Raw genomic sequence first — 14,899 nt, forward strand, 5'->3', positions numbered from 1 at the left:
TTAGTGCCCAGGGTTTTGTAGTTTTTATTAATTTTATTGAGATTTGTGAAGTAATGAGCAATTTCATTCAAAAAATTGTATGTATGCATTTCAGTCTCATTGGAGCAGAAGATAATTCATTGTGACTTCCTCATTTAAAAACTTCACGGGTGGCTGTGTGGTTCCATCAGTTAAGCAACCAACCCCTGATTTCAGCTCAGGTCATGATCTCATGATTCAGAGATGGAGACTCGTATTGGGCTCTTTGCTGACAACCTGGAACCAGCTTGGGATTCTCTCTCTTCCTCTCTCTCTGCTCATTCCCTACTCGCACCTGCTCTCTTTCTCTCTCTCAAAATAAATAAACATTTTTAAAAAATAATCAAAAACTTCAGAATACTCTGCCAACTTTTTATTTGGCCTCTTTGAATATGTTGGCGAAATCAGTTAGGTAGCCTCCTCTTTTGGGGGTTTAAAAGAAAATCTTCATGATTCTGCTTAAAAATACTACTAAAGGTAGGATACATTTCATACAGTGGTCCAACAGTTCCTTCCATTTTAATTGAAAACAGGCATTTAGGACATGAACACCGGCTGCTACTATTCTCCATGATAAGTCTCAATGAGGAGATAAAAAGTGAAGAATAGAAGCAGAGAAGTTGGTGATGACCACTTTGGTTACATGTGAAACACGGGTCTTAAAAAGAGTATATAACACAGCATTTTAAAAACAAGCCATACAGTAAATGTCAATGTCAATGCTGAAACACACTCAAGTACTGAAACACTCAAGAGATACACCACAATATAGACACGATTCTGGACTAACTCATTTGTACCTAAAGAGTTCAGTCACAGGGAGACCTAAGCTCATCAGTTACTACATTTGGTCCACATTTAGCAAATCTCTGAGAACGTATTTATGTTGGATAAAGCTTCTTTACCAAATGAAACAGAATTCTATTTTTTCTTTTTTAAAATGGAAAATGATATAGAAAACCAACTTACAGGAATGATTTGGCCACATACACCAATAGGCTCATGTCTTGTATAAGTAAAAAAGTTTCCATCTGGAAAATAAAATAATCATTTATGGACAAGTATATTTGACATACATGGGATGGTGGCTTGGGTTGATACTTACAGAAAGGTATACACAATAACTAAAAACAAAAACAAGGGTGCCTGGGTGGCTCAGTCAGTTAAGCATCTGACTTCAGCTCAGGTCATGATCTCATGGCTCATGAGTTCGAGCCCCACGTCTGGCTCTGTGCTGACAATTCAGAGCCTGGAGCCTGCTTTGGATTCTGTGTCTCCTTCTCTCTCTGCCTCTCCCCAACTCACACTCTATCTCTATCTCTCTCCAAATAAACAAACATTGAAAAAAATAATAATAAAAACAAAACCAAAAATTTAGGAAACCCAGAAAACATATCTGCAACCACTTACAAAATGAAAAATTGTGTTCTGAAATACTAATTTGAAATGAGAGGAACCATAAAACTGATATAGGTCAAGGAAAAGATGTGAAACCAGAAAATATCTGAAAGATATTTAGTTCTATCTCTCACCCATGTAGAAGGGCTATTTATTCTAAATTATCCTCATTCTCAAAGTTTACTTTCTTTCTTAAGAAAAAAGGTAAAAGGGGGGCACCTAGGTGCCCCTGTCAGTTGAGCATCAGACTCTTGGTTTCAGCTCAGGTCATGATCATGGTTTGTGAGTTCCAGCCCCGTGCTGGGCTCTGTGCAGACAGTGCAGAGCCTCCTTGGGATTCTCTGTTTCTCTCCCTCTTTCTCTGCCCCAACCCCACTCATGCACGTGCACACACACATGTGCTCTCTCTCTCTCTTTTTCTCTTTCTCAAAATAGATAAATAAACTTAAAAAAAAAAGAAAAAGAAAAAAGGTAAAAGGTGTATGACTAAGAAAATACCTGTTAGAGTGCTATTTCTAACAGTTCTAACTTCTATCAGTAATGGCAGAATTTTTTTGAAGTAAAACTAATAAAATTAGAAGAGAGTAGAATTAAAAAAAATATATCTCCCTACAAGCCTATTGCTGATTCTAAAGGCTTTTTTTTTCCTACCAAAAAATAAAAGCAGACTCTATTAATCCATGAAAAAAAATGCCAGAAGTAAAAGACATTGCTAAAAAAAGTGTCAGAAGTAAAAGACATTGCTTTGCAATCTGGATTTCATTGATTGATATACCTCAAAGTTTGATGTGGTCATTCTGAGGTTACATGGCACATTTTGTTCTGTTCTATTCTAGTTCTCACAAAAACTTCCTGGCTATCATAGCAAGAAAGCTCTTTATCAAGTCTATTTGTACTTAAAATGGTTTCTCCCTCGTCAAAGGGTAAAGCAAGAATTTCTAACATAGCCACATTTCTTGTTTTTTACCATGGTCTCACTCCCCACCCCCCCCTTTTAATTCCTGGCTATCACTTTTAACCTGCTGGAGGCTGTCATGAGATTGAAAATACCCAGGAGGGCCAGCCCAGGGGGTGTTGTACTTCTACAGCCAGTAAGTGCATTTATAGGAATTAAATTCTACCCATCATGTTTTCCAAACTGATGCTTCTTTATATTCATATCTCATTATGTGCATGCTCTACTGAAATAATAAAACACATACATACACATCTACTCACACAAATTCTTAAATTGGGCTGTAAACACAGTCTCATCTTACTTTGAAGCTACTTGAAATAAATCAATGTGAATTGGTTTGTTTAATTAATCTGCTGTAACTACTGAGTTAGACCAGGCACAGATGACCATAACTGACTCACTCTGGAACATGCAAAGACACTTAAATAATTACATTATAGGAGGGGTATAAATGCCACTACTGGAATACACAATAAATAATTTGAGGCCAGCTTTGAACAGTTTGTGCCATGAGAGAGACAATTGCCCTAATTCAGTGATTGTGGGCACAAGACTGGTCTTGCTTTAAAATTGTCTAACACATCTGTAGTGGTACTTTCTGTGTGACTATGCAGAAACAATGTTAAAAAGCTATGTGATAAATCTTAGCAGAAGTTCAGAGCTGCATCGTCTCAAAGTCAGGGTGAAAATAAGACTGCCTTTTTGGGTGACATCTTTAAAAAGGAGGGTTTGGAATAATTCAGCTCTACAGTTATCTTCTCGCACCTACCCCCCATCCCTGGTGGTTTCTCAAAGCTCCTTACCGATGGGTATCGTGCGACCCTGGATCTTGTCAGCCCACCCTGCACAGTAGCGTAATGTCGTTATGCAGCCCCCTAAATCCATCTGATATGCGTTGGAGAATAGTTTTCCACCATTCATTGACTCCATTGTCTGAAAAAGAAATCAAACCTCAAACATAAACTTCCACAAACATTTTAGATTAAAAAATACAGCGTTATTATTTTGAATGATCATGTGTTAGAGAATTTTGGAAATAGAGAGAAATCCTGTAAGCCATCTTATATCACCTTCCCTTTCTAACAAAGGGGGTAAAACAAAAAAGAGCTAAAATGACTTACTTAGACTTGCTTAAGGTCACATACCAAGATCCAGATAGAAAGGGCAGTGAGATTCTGGTTACTAACCCCTACCTAGTGTTCCTTCCTTCTATCTCATTCTGACTGTCCTCCAGCTGACCAGCTTTCTAGGAATCGGTTCCAATTTGATAGACACGCAGTTGGTGAGAGTGAGTGCAACTATGTGCACTGTTGGATCAGAGCCCCAACAAAATTTCACTTAGTGCATAAATACAACTGTGGGACAGTTAAGTGTCGGGGACTATTAATAGTGCCTCAATGATTGGGGCGCCTGGGTGGCTCAGTCAGTTGAGTGTCCGACTTCGGCTCGGGTCATGATCTCGCCATTTCTGGGTTCGAGTCCTGAGTCGGGCTCTTGTTGACAGCTTGGAGCCTGGAGCCTGCTTCAGATTCTGTGTCTCCCTCTCTCTCTCTCTGCCCCTCCCCTACTCTCTCTCTCTCTCTCTCTCTCTCTCTCTCTCTCAAAAATAAAAAAAAAACATTAAAAAAATTAAAAACAATAGTGCCTCAATGATTTTTAATTTTTGCATGCCATTTGGATATAATCAATCAAGTTACACAAACTTCAGTGACCCCTGCGTCTTTTAGTTCATGAGTTTTCTTCAGCAGAAGTTTTAATTGTGAAACTCCCAGTTTTGCCACTATTATCATAATTCTTGTTTGAGTGGTCAGGCTGTAAAGCGCAACATTTTCTGGTCTAGTGCTCTAACCGTCTATTGGTATCAGATGACCTGTCTTCCTTTCCTCCTTTCCTTAAGCAGGAACTCTTAAGAGCTCTTTGGGACCTCATGTCCTGCCAGGGCAGGAATGTCCAGGTGACAAACTGTTAAAACAGCTCCTCATTTATCAGACAATCTTCTGTCTCTGCATTATGTTGTGAGCCACCTCAAAACTTAGATCAAATGTGATTTTCGTGTCCTGATTTTCTTTCCCCCTTAGGATCTTATCAGACAGAGGGAGCAAGCCCTCTACACTCCACAGAACAGCTAAATAAGAAAAGTCAAGTTTTGGCAAATTCTGCTTTCTTCCTCCAGGACATTTTGGTTAATGTAATATTATTGTGTGTAACTCCTAAGTCCACACTTTTGCATACTTTGAATTATGCTGAACCTTTAAATAATAAATAGTTCTTTGATTAACTATAATTGCTCCTGTTGATTTAAAAATAAGTATAGAGGCTTCTTTGTTACTGCCAGTAAGAGATTCTAAAGGTAATAAAAATTTGCTCTGAAACTTGATCTTGGTTGGTATTGGTTTAGGTTCAATTGGCTTCACTATAATACCTAACTAAGAAGAAAATAAGGAAACACCCCGCCCATTTTACTTACTGACTCATCTAACTGCCAAAATGTTTTTTTTTATCAGTATACATTAAAATATAATTATCATAAGCCATGCACGATTGGATTTCTTTCCTTATTCTTCACCTTTTTCAACTGTAAAGAGAATATCATTTAATCGAGATCATTGTGGATGCATACATTTCAGGAGGGGAAAAAGCAGCCATTTATTTATTAAGTGTCTTGGTGGGCTAGATTAAAGAGAAATAGGTTTATTTTAGAGAAATATTCTGGGCACCTTTGACAAATTGTATGAGATTTTCCATAAAAAGAGTCCCGTGTTCAAGTAAGTTGGAGAAACCCAGCGTACTATTCTAGGCTATTAACTGCATGTGACCTCGTTGAAGGCTCTAAGGAATTCTAGAATAGAGAAAAGAAATTTGTGTAAGTTGGTTTAACTTGGATTGCCAAGGGTTAGACTGTAGAATCTACACAAGTAGAAATTAACATCGTCTGGAACTAGAGTGCAGATTACCACTCGAGAATAAGCTCACTGATAAGATTTTCTGTAGTGGAGCTGGTCGAGGTCTTTTCGTTTTGTTTGTAGTGAGCATGTAGTGATGACTAAAACATAACCGACGTGCCAATCCAAACAATGAGTACTTTCTAGAGATCTCGCTACCTGCACAGTTTGATTAATACTCACTGCCAGGAGAAGACGATCTCTTTCAATTAAGTCAGCCAACTTGTATATTAGCCGCCCTCTCTCTGAAGCATTCATGGTGCGCCATGGAGAGCCGATCTGAAAAGCCTGTCTTGCGGCCTTCACTGCTTTGTCAATATCCTCCTGTAAGCCAAAGGGAATTCAATTCAGTAGCCTAAACGCGTTAGCGAATCCAATGGCAGGAACCCTATAGAACAGACTAAAGGTCCTCATAAGTAGATGCTGTGTCCTCATTAGCCCAATGTCTAGCACATTGTACAAACTGAAGTATCGTATACTGGAATTATATACCTGCTGCCTAATCTTTGGAATGATGAATTCCACACACAGAACTCAGGCTTGATTTCCTAGAATAGAAATATTATAGTATTTAAGTATTGCTATCACTGAAAGGCTTCCCATACATATATCAAATCATGTTCTAATTACTTTACACACATTAACTTATTTGATTCTTTTCTTAAGTGTTTATTTATTTCTGAGAGAGAGAGAGAGAGAAAGCACAAGCAGAGGAGGGGCAGAGGGAGAAGGGGACAGAGGATCTGAAGTGGGCTCCTCACTAATGGCACAAGAGCCTCAACGCTGGGCTCAAACTCCCAAATCGTGAGACTATGACCTGAGCCGAAGTGGGATACTTAACGGACTGAGCCCCCTAGGTGCCCCAATTCATTTGATTCTTAAGAATTTTGTGAGACAAATACGTTCCCCATTTTACCGATGAAGAAAGTGAAGCAAAGAGAGAGAGGAAGTTTGCCCAAGGTCAGTGGCAGGAAGTGGCAGAAGGGAATTTTAAACGGAGCGCCTCTGACTGTAGGGACTGCTCTTCACCACTACGTGATACTGCTTTGGTGACTGTGTTACCAAGAGTTCCAGGGAAAGCTCAAGATAGACTAAAATGGTGTGTATCTTCTTGGATGGTCGGTGACCCTAAAGCCTATACACTTTCATCTGGAACCTACTGCAGGTGTATAGGAACTGGGTTTTGCTGTTGAAGGGTAAAAATCATAATCGTGTGTTCATTCCTCTTGTGTAGAGAGAATAAAGCATAGCAGAGTGAAACTGGTATACAGAAGGAGCTGTCTACATCTGGTTTCAGCTCAGGTCATGATCTCATGATTCGTGAGTTCGAGCCCTGCGTCGGGCTCTGTGCTGGCAGCTTGGAGCCTGCTTGGGATTCTTTCTGTCTCTCCCCCTTCCCCTCTCCCCTGCTTGCGCGCTCTCTCTCTCTAAAAATACATAATTTTTTTTTCGAAATTAAAAGAAGTGTAATCTGGTGTGATGCAGTGATAATATTCACCGAGCACAAGTAAACATGCTTTCACTATAATACATCACACACTTGTTTATCTCACTGCCTAACCTTTGAGGTTAAATATGTATATAGTCATATTTTGGGTATTCAGCTGATCACATTGATTGTTTATATTTGGACGTTGTTTTAGGCCATGGGTTCTAACCTTTTCCAAGTTATTTTCAGACAGCAGTGTTTGGAAAAAACACACACACACACAAGAGTCTGAAATTGCCAGCAGGATCTGTGGATACCACAGCTTATAAAATATATGCTGGCCTCTCGAAGGGATATGGGAAAAAATGACTTCAAGACAATTAACTCTGTCATATGGAAAATACATTCCTGAAATAAAGACCTTTTTGTGGTTGTGTCCTTTGGGTTATAATCCTCCTTTTCTCCTATCTTCTATTTTATCTTGCAGGCATAGAAATAGAGTAATGGTGGTTAATACATAGATTTGGAAGAAAACAACTCAAGTTTGAATTCTGTTTCCTCATCTATTATCTCTGTGAGTTTTGGGATATCCATCCTTCCTTCCATCCATCCATCCTTCCACCCATCCAAAAATATGTCAAACACTATTCTGTAAGTCTCGGCATCAGGTTGCTAATGATAAAATAGCGAAGATGGGAGACTGTCCTTTTGAAAATTAAATAAGGTAACACTGGAAACACATTTTCTATGTGACAGACATTACATTGAGTGTTCACTAAGTGGTAGCACGTGCTATCATATTTGCGGCAAAACAACCTTAAAACAACTCTCAGTTCTAGTATATTTTAATTTTTTCCTTTCAGTTTTCACTACCCTGTATCATTTTAGGGCTTTATTATCTCATACTGCTGCTAATCTTCCCATGTCCATTATCTTCTCTCACCAAACTGTCTTTTCTACTGCTATCAGGCTAATCTTCCTCAAACAATTTTACGTGATCCCTTTCCCTTTCAAATATTTGCAACGTCTCCCCTTGCCCTACCGTCCTAAGGCCCGACTCCTCTTCTTGATTTTCAAGACCCAACGTTATGGGGCACCACCTCACCTCACCTACCCAAACTTGTGTTTACATTTTTTTCTCCTCTGTCTAGCCCAACTGCTTCTCATCTTTGCTCCTGCCATTCTCCTTCCCTAGAATGTTCTACCAGCACACTCCTTTACTTTGAAAATTCTACATGTTTTTTAAGACCCAGCTCAGGGGCAGCTGGGTGTCTCAGTCGGTTGAGCTTCTGACCCAACTTCGGCTCAGGTCATGATCTCACGGTTCATGAGTTTGAGGCTCACATCGGGCTCTGTGCTGACAGCTCAGAGCCTGGAGCCTGCTTCCGATTCTGGGTCTTCCTCTCTCTGCCCTTCCCCCACTCACACTCTGTTTCTCTCTTTCTCAAAAATAAACATTAAAAAAAAAAAGACCCAGCTCAAAGACCAGAATCTACCTAAGCTCTTGCCAGGCTAATCCAGCTTGATAATAGCTACTAGTTAAGGGTTTACCAAGCTCTACGCACTAAGTGACACCCTCCGTAACCGCACAGTTTCTACCACGGTTAAGCACCACGCACCTTGCTTTATAGGACATGAAATGCAGCAGGAAACCTAGCAACCAAAATTAGATCTCACATCTGGCTCCAAAATCCAATTTCATAGCTTTGCAAGAATATCCTGATAGTGATCTTTGCAATGAATATTTATTGCTATCTGTATTAAAAGCTGTGCTATTCCTTCCTATTCTGGGCCTACAATAGGCAGTTAATAAATATTTAATAATTTAATGACCTATCTTTTAAACTCTTCATATTACATTGATTTTATAGAAGAGTGCTCCTGATATAAATAATTTGCTTATATTGACATTCACATCGTAAATCATACTTTAATCAATGCCATTATGTAACAGAGCCTTTACATTAACCGTATTAGGCATGAAGCTTGTTGTTACAAACATAATAAAAGTTTTACGACTAGTATCTCTTGGCTTTTTATTCCGGGACTATAGCATCTGCAAGGACATTAGCTTTTTAATCAACCAGTAAACAATTTGGCACATTCAGATTTGCCACCATCAACAACGCTTTTGCCTTAGAGTGTTTAAAATGTTCCTTTTTTTGAAGTAAGGGACTAAAGCTGAATGTATGAAAGCGGATTGAATGAAGATAAAATATGAAAGTCCTCTTAAACATGGTTAAGGAAAGACAAACTTTTCTATCACTCCCAGGATGTGCATTTCCATATTAAATCCATTCCAATTTGGAGAAAATAGTTCTCAGACCAGTTTTACTTTTACACTTGTCATAAGCACTTACTTTAATGGACATTTACTTTTATCCCCACCAATTATTTGTTAGGTCATGCTTAGTATTAAAAGCAGTTTTCAGGATTAGTCAATATAGCCTAAAAGAGCCAGTGAAGTGAAAAGAAAACAGTTCCCACCCACATCAGTGCTTTGCTTTGTAACTTCCATTTGTTCTTGCCCCTCCTCCTTTCTTTATAACACCATTGAAAGGCGGTATATAGCCCATTGTTAGCTCCATTCTGCTCATAAATTAAATCCCCAAAACCTCTTGGCTCATTATCTAAAGAGTCAGTTCCAGAATATTAGGTTTACGGTGACTGTGTAATTTACTAGATTTGTACCTTTCACTAAGCAACGTTAGAAGTTAATACACATTTGTCGGCAAAACTGTGAGACCAGCAATAATTACTTAGAAAGAAACGTTAGTAGATTACCCCTGAAAGAGAACACAATGACAAGAGTGCTAAATATTAAGCAAACTGTTGCTTACCCTGAACAGTTTATATCATAAACAACTGAACTCAAATGATCAAGTATCCAGCAACTCGATTAGCATTGTGACCTGATTTGAAGCTTTGCTGGATGTTAATGAGTGTCCCTGATCTACATTTGCACAGACAATGCTGCTCTGCTATGAGCAGGAGTAAAATTGCCAAAAAGCACACAGCAAACAAATGACCAACGTTTCTAAAGCTTCAGGTTTGAACATCAGCTCTCCCTCACTACGGTTTAGGAAGAAGGTAAATGCCACCACGATGCCAAGAAAAGTCCTCAGACTGCCTGAGGAGATTCAGCTGGAACTCCTGGCACAGATTTGTTTCAATGATGAAACTAAAGTTGGAAGCCCGTGGCAAAGAGAGATGTCCAAGGCACCAGAGCCAAAGCATCCGGAATACTTGTTCTGTTGTTAATTGCAAACTGCAACCAGTTCTGCGGTCTTACTCCTGAGTAGCATTTATGCCTCTGGAGAGAAAGAGGAGGCAGCTGTCAGGGGGCTCAAATGTACCTTACCTTGCCCTTTATTGTTTTCCCCACCACCCCAGAGTCTCCAGAGCTACTCAAGCAACAAGAAGGACACTTGATGTAATATGGTGCTTTAATGCAGCGCTGCGTAGATCTCTGGAAGTCTCTGATAAAACGTCATTCCTCTTTGCTGAATGTGAAGAACACATTTTCCTCTTATTTCTAGGAATAGCCCAAAGAACACAGACTTCCAGGTCTCCTGGAGCATGTGACCAGGGACCATCAGTATATCTCTGCTCAAGTTTGGTCTTGTCACATTTCATAGAGGTGCAGAGTGATGATCACAGTGCAGGTTCCAACTCTAACATTTTACTTATTAAGTCCATGCCCTCCATTAAATGCTAACAGAGGGGATACAACTTAATACCTAGTTCAGTGGTTCTCCAAGTATTTTCCTCCACCTCCACCCCAACCAACTGGCAACATCAGAGTCACCTGAGAATCTGTCAGAAATGCAAATTCTCAGGCCCCACCCTAGAATTATGGAAACAAACTCTAGGGGTGGGTGAGGCCCAGCCATCTGTGTTTCAACAAGCCTTCCAGGGAATTCTGTTGCACGCAAAATTGTGAGAGCCACTGCCTTAGTCAACAGTTAATTTAGTACTAGATCTTTAAGATGAGGTGTGTGGAGTATATGGAAGCTCAGAGCTTGACGGAGGAGATTAGCTCATTCATCCGTTACCTGGAGAGTGTTAGACCCCGAAAATATAAAGGTGAGATGCAGTGTTGGTCTCTACAAGAAGCATGCCGTCTCAGACAAATTAACCCAAACCTATACAACACAAGGGTGATAATATAGGTGCGTATAATGTCCTCTAATGACACAGGAAGAGGGCAATGCTACCTGGGAAGTTTGGGGTGTTTTAAAGAAGTGTAAAACCCTATAAAGACTGAGGTTTTTGGGGGTGCCTGGGTGGCTCAGTCAGTTAAGCGTTCGACGTCCGCTCAGGTCATGATCTCAGAGTTCGTGGGTTCGAGCCCCATGTCGGGCTCTGTTCTAACAGCTCAGAGCCTGGAGCCTGCTTCCAATTCTGTGTCTCCCTCTTTCTCTGCCCCTCCCCCATCGCACTCTGTCTCTCTCTTTCTCAAACAAAAAAAAAGACATTAAAAATTTTTTAAAAAAAGACTGAGGCTTTTTTATGTGCCTGGCAATGTTAAAACATTTTACATCTTTTCTTATTTAACCTCCCCCAAGTTTTCCCTATCTCTTCATTTTACCCAAAAAGCAACAGAAACTCAACGAGGGTAAATAAAGTATGGAGCAGCTGTGGTCTCGCTGCAGATAATGATCTGAACTGGGTTCCAAGGGCTGCACCGTGACCTTGGCAGTCATGGAGGCTGATTCTGGGCGTGGTGAAGGTGGGACTCCTACGTTTTGGGGGAGGCCTGAGAAAAAGCCAAAACCAAGAGAGTTGTGGTTTGTTTGTTTGTTTGTTTCCCCAGAGCTGGTAAGAAGCCCGTGAAGAATTTATGTACGGATAAACTCTGGTGTATACACAAAGTGAAATCTGAAAGCAGGTGACATTTGTCTCCCTTCTATTAGGCTTCTACTTCTCAAGCTGTCGACCCTTCTGGCTAAACTCTGCATTCTTGCCCCTTGAGGCACGGATCTTATGTCTTCTGATAATACTGCCACCTGAATCCAGGCGCTTCTCTAAACCCAAACGAGCCTCTCAGGTCTATGGCTATCTTAAAATAGATCTGCAAGGCTTAATCTCACCTCGGTGATCTCACCAAGTGGGTAGAAGGTAATGAAAGAGTGGGAGCTGGGTAGGAACATGGCACTGACCCAGCGAACCGAACATTGTGCCACAAAAGGTATGCACTTTGGATTGTTATCCTGACTTCATCTTTCAGTGGTCTTTTTACATAGTGAAATAATTTACCTTTTGATACCTTACGAGACAGAGATTTAAAGCTTGATAACATTTGGACTACTAAAGACTGAGAAACAGGGGCGCCTGGGTGGCTCATTCAGTTGAGCATCTGACCCTTAATTTCAGATCAGGTCATGATACCAGGGTCTTGGGATAGAGCCCCGTAACAGTCTGCATGCTGAGTGCAAAGCCTTTTTGGGATTCTCTCTCCCTTTCTCTGCCTCTCCTCTGCTCACACTCTTTCTCTCTTTCTATAAAATTAAATTAAATTAAATTATTAAATTAAAATTTAAAAAAAAGACTGAGAAACACATATACATTTTAAGGTATATATTCATATAAAAATTTTGAAGGCTTTTACTCTCCTCATGCCCAGGCTATTTAATATTACCCTATCTTACTTTTATAATAATCACAAAGTAAGGTTGCCCTGCCAGTCTCAAGCTCTGGGGTCAGAAGGACAGCCTTTGAATACTGATTTTGTTATTTATTAGCAACATCACCTAAAGTAAATTAGCCAGCTTGTCCGTTCTGCTATTTCATTATCATTTGTGAAAGTGGTCGCAAATGATAGGTTTCCCACTGGGATGCTTGAAGATTAAATTAATATTTAGAATTTTTTTAAAAAAATGATAAAAATTGGATTTTGTTGTTATTAGCGTGATTAGATAGAGAGCAACAATACCTTTAATGGTTCAGTTTTAGTGATTTAAAAGTTCAATTTTTAAAGGTACTAATCAATGTTCTTTCAATGATTTTTAATCAACTAACTTGGCAATATACCATTTCAAACGTCCTACATTGTTTCCTTAGTTTCATTTTGCAACTTAAAAAAGAACAATTTTAAATCTTTATTTTTTTAAGTTTATTTGTATTTATTTTGAGAGAGAGATAGAGAGCAAGTGAGGGAGGGGCAGAGAGAGAAGGAGACAGAATCCCAAACAAGCTTCGTGTTGTCAGCGCAGAGCCCGATGCAGGGCTTGAACCCACAAACCATGAGGTCGTGACCTCAGCCGAAATCAAGAGTCGGACGCTTAACCGACTGAGGCACCCAGGCGCTCCAAAAAAAGAAAAAAATTTTATAAGAATAAGGGATTTCTCTACTCTATCCGTCTATGACCAATCACTTTACATATAGTCTGTTTGTACAATAAACCCCAATATTATTTAAATTGAAGAGCGAGCAAGGAGAAATAGTGTAAAAAAACCCAGCACAACACACCCAGAAACCTAGGCTCATCATTATCACAAGGCTACGGGTGCCCTTTATGTACCAAGAAAATTTTCCCACAGGGCCCCAGAAATGGTATTTTCATGACATGTTACAAGTTGTGGCCTGTTTGGGAGCTCAGGATGTTGACCAACAAAGAAACCCGGCCTATGTGCTGCGAAACCCACCTTATCTCCTTCTTCTACTTCACAGAGTTTCTCTTCGGTTGCAGGATTAAAGACAGGAAATTTCTTGCCACTCACTGAATTATGCCACTCATTGTTTATGAAAATCTATAGAGAGGAAAAGAAAGGAGCATTTAAATATGCAGCAACTTTCAGAAGTTCTTTTACAGACTTACAGCATTTCAATAGGCCTAAGTGAGGCCAATGTTAAAACCTTACCTCCTTCACCTACCTCACCTGCCCCACCCTACAAGGCATTTGGGGCCGTTCAAGACATTTATACACACGGACACACAGGCGTGTGCATGCGTGTGTACACACACTTATTAAAACAAAGCAATACTTTGAAATTACACTGAGGTATGAGGTCGTTTGAACCCTAGAAAATACAGACCAGAGAAAAAAATCTACAAATAGTGCTTCTATCTGAGTTTGAGGTAAGGGCAGAGGCTTTGGTGGCTTTAATTTCGATTAATCATCTCAATTTTTCACTTCAGATTCTGAAGTTTCTCATGTTGGGCTGCTGGAGATTTGGTATCATAAGTGACTATTTTCTGATCCTTTATTTTACTGTTTTAAAGGTAGGTTTTAAAAGAAGTTTGCGTAGAAAAAAAAATTGGTGAGTGAAATGTTTTCATTGACTTTTTCAAGGCATAAGGGTTGTATTCTTTTAAAGAGATTATCTAATCATTTATTTGCCCTCAGATAAAATCAGGCACTAGATTTCTTAGTGATATCTAAGAGACTTGCATCTAAATAGACAGAGGGGTCTAGAAAACATGGGATTTTGTTCTGTGTATGAAAGAATAGTAATATTTTAAAATGTTAGTATGTCATTTAAAAAGTATGAGTTTCAACCTTTGCTTCATTATGGAGCCTAATAGGGCCTTGATGTGTCATTTTACAGAGTAAAAATATTTTGCAAAGCTTAATTAAGAAGTCCTCCTTTTGTGGTAAATAAAGTTATGTTTTGTTTCTGGAAAAAGCTAGAATTTCTTGTCCCTTCTCTCATTTCATTATTTCTTGTTTATTCCCCTTTTTCTTATTTAGTTTTGAAACATAAAAGTCACCAAAAGCATGCTATTGAACATTATGTATTACAACCTTCCATTAGATTTATTATTACAACGTGAATTATTGTATCTAATTGTGAATCACAGAATCACTGTGATTCATGCAGTTTTAAATGAAGGGTGACATATGCACTATATTTTTAACATATATCTTAATTCAGACACCGCCCCTTACTTGATATTTAAAGATAAGTTATTAACAGTGCAACCCAGAGGAAGAAAGTATTGAAACACTGCCCCCCTCCCCCAAACCGAGGTTTAAATTTGTTGCTATACTAAATACAAATCAGTTGGCTATTAAAAATTCCCCAGTGGTAGCTATCAAGATTATACATTTTTAGTTTAGTTACTCATATTGTACATATTTCAAATAACCTGTGAATTTACACTAACTTAGCTATTCTATGAAGTCATGTCTATACCATAGCTTAATATT

General features: G+C 39.2%; 1 protein-coding gene across 1 annotated transcript in view; it reads right to left on the minus strand.

Annotated features, from left to right (window-relative positions):
- Nucleotides 1-14,899, minus strand: part of ALDH1A1 (aldehyde dehydrogenase 1 family member A1) — a 58,804-nt gene that overhangs the window by 31,351 nt on the left and 12,554 nt on the right. Inside the window, exons 2-5 of the mRNA XM_007077497.3 lie at nt 13,394-13,498; nt 5,500-5,640; nt 3,178-3,307; nt 988-1,049 (exon numbers count right to left, since the gene is read on the minus strand). Coding sequence (XP_007077559.2) covers nt 988-1,049; nt 3,178-3,307; nt 5,500-5,640; nt 13,394-13,498 — 438 coding nt within the window. The remainder of the gene's footprint in view (nt 1-987; nt 1,050-3,177; nt 3,308-5,499; nt 5,641-13,393; nt 13,499-14,899) is intronic.

The sequence above is a fragment of the Panthera tigris genome, chromosome D4, assembly GCF_018350195.1.
Source record: "Panthera tigris isolate Pti1 chromosome D4, P.tigris_Pti1_mat1.1, whole genome shotgun sequence".
Taxonomy (NCBI): Eukaryota; Metazoa; Chordata; class Mammalia; order Carnivora; family Felidae; genus Panthera; species Panthera tigris.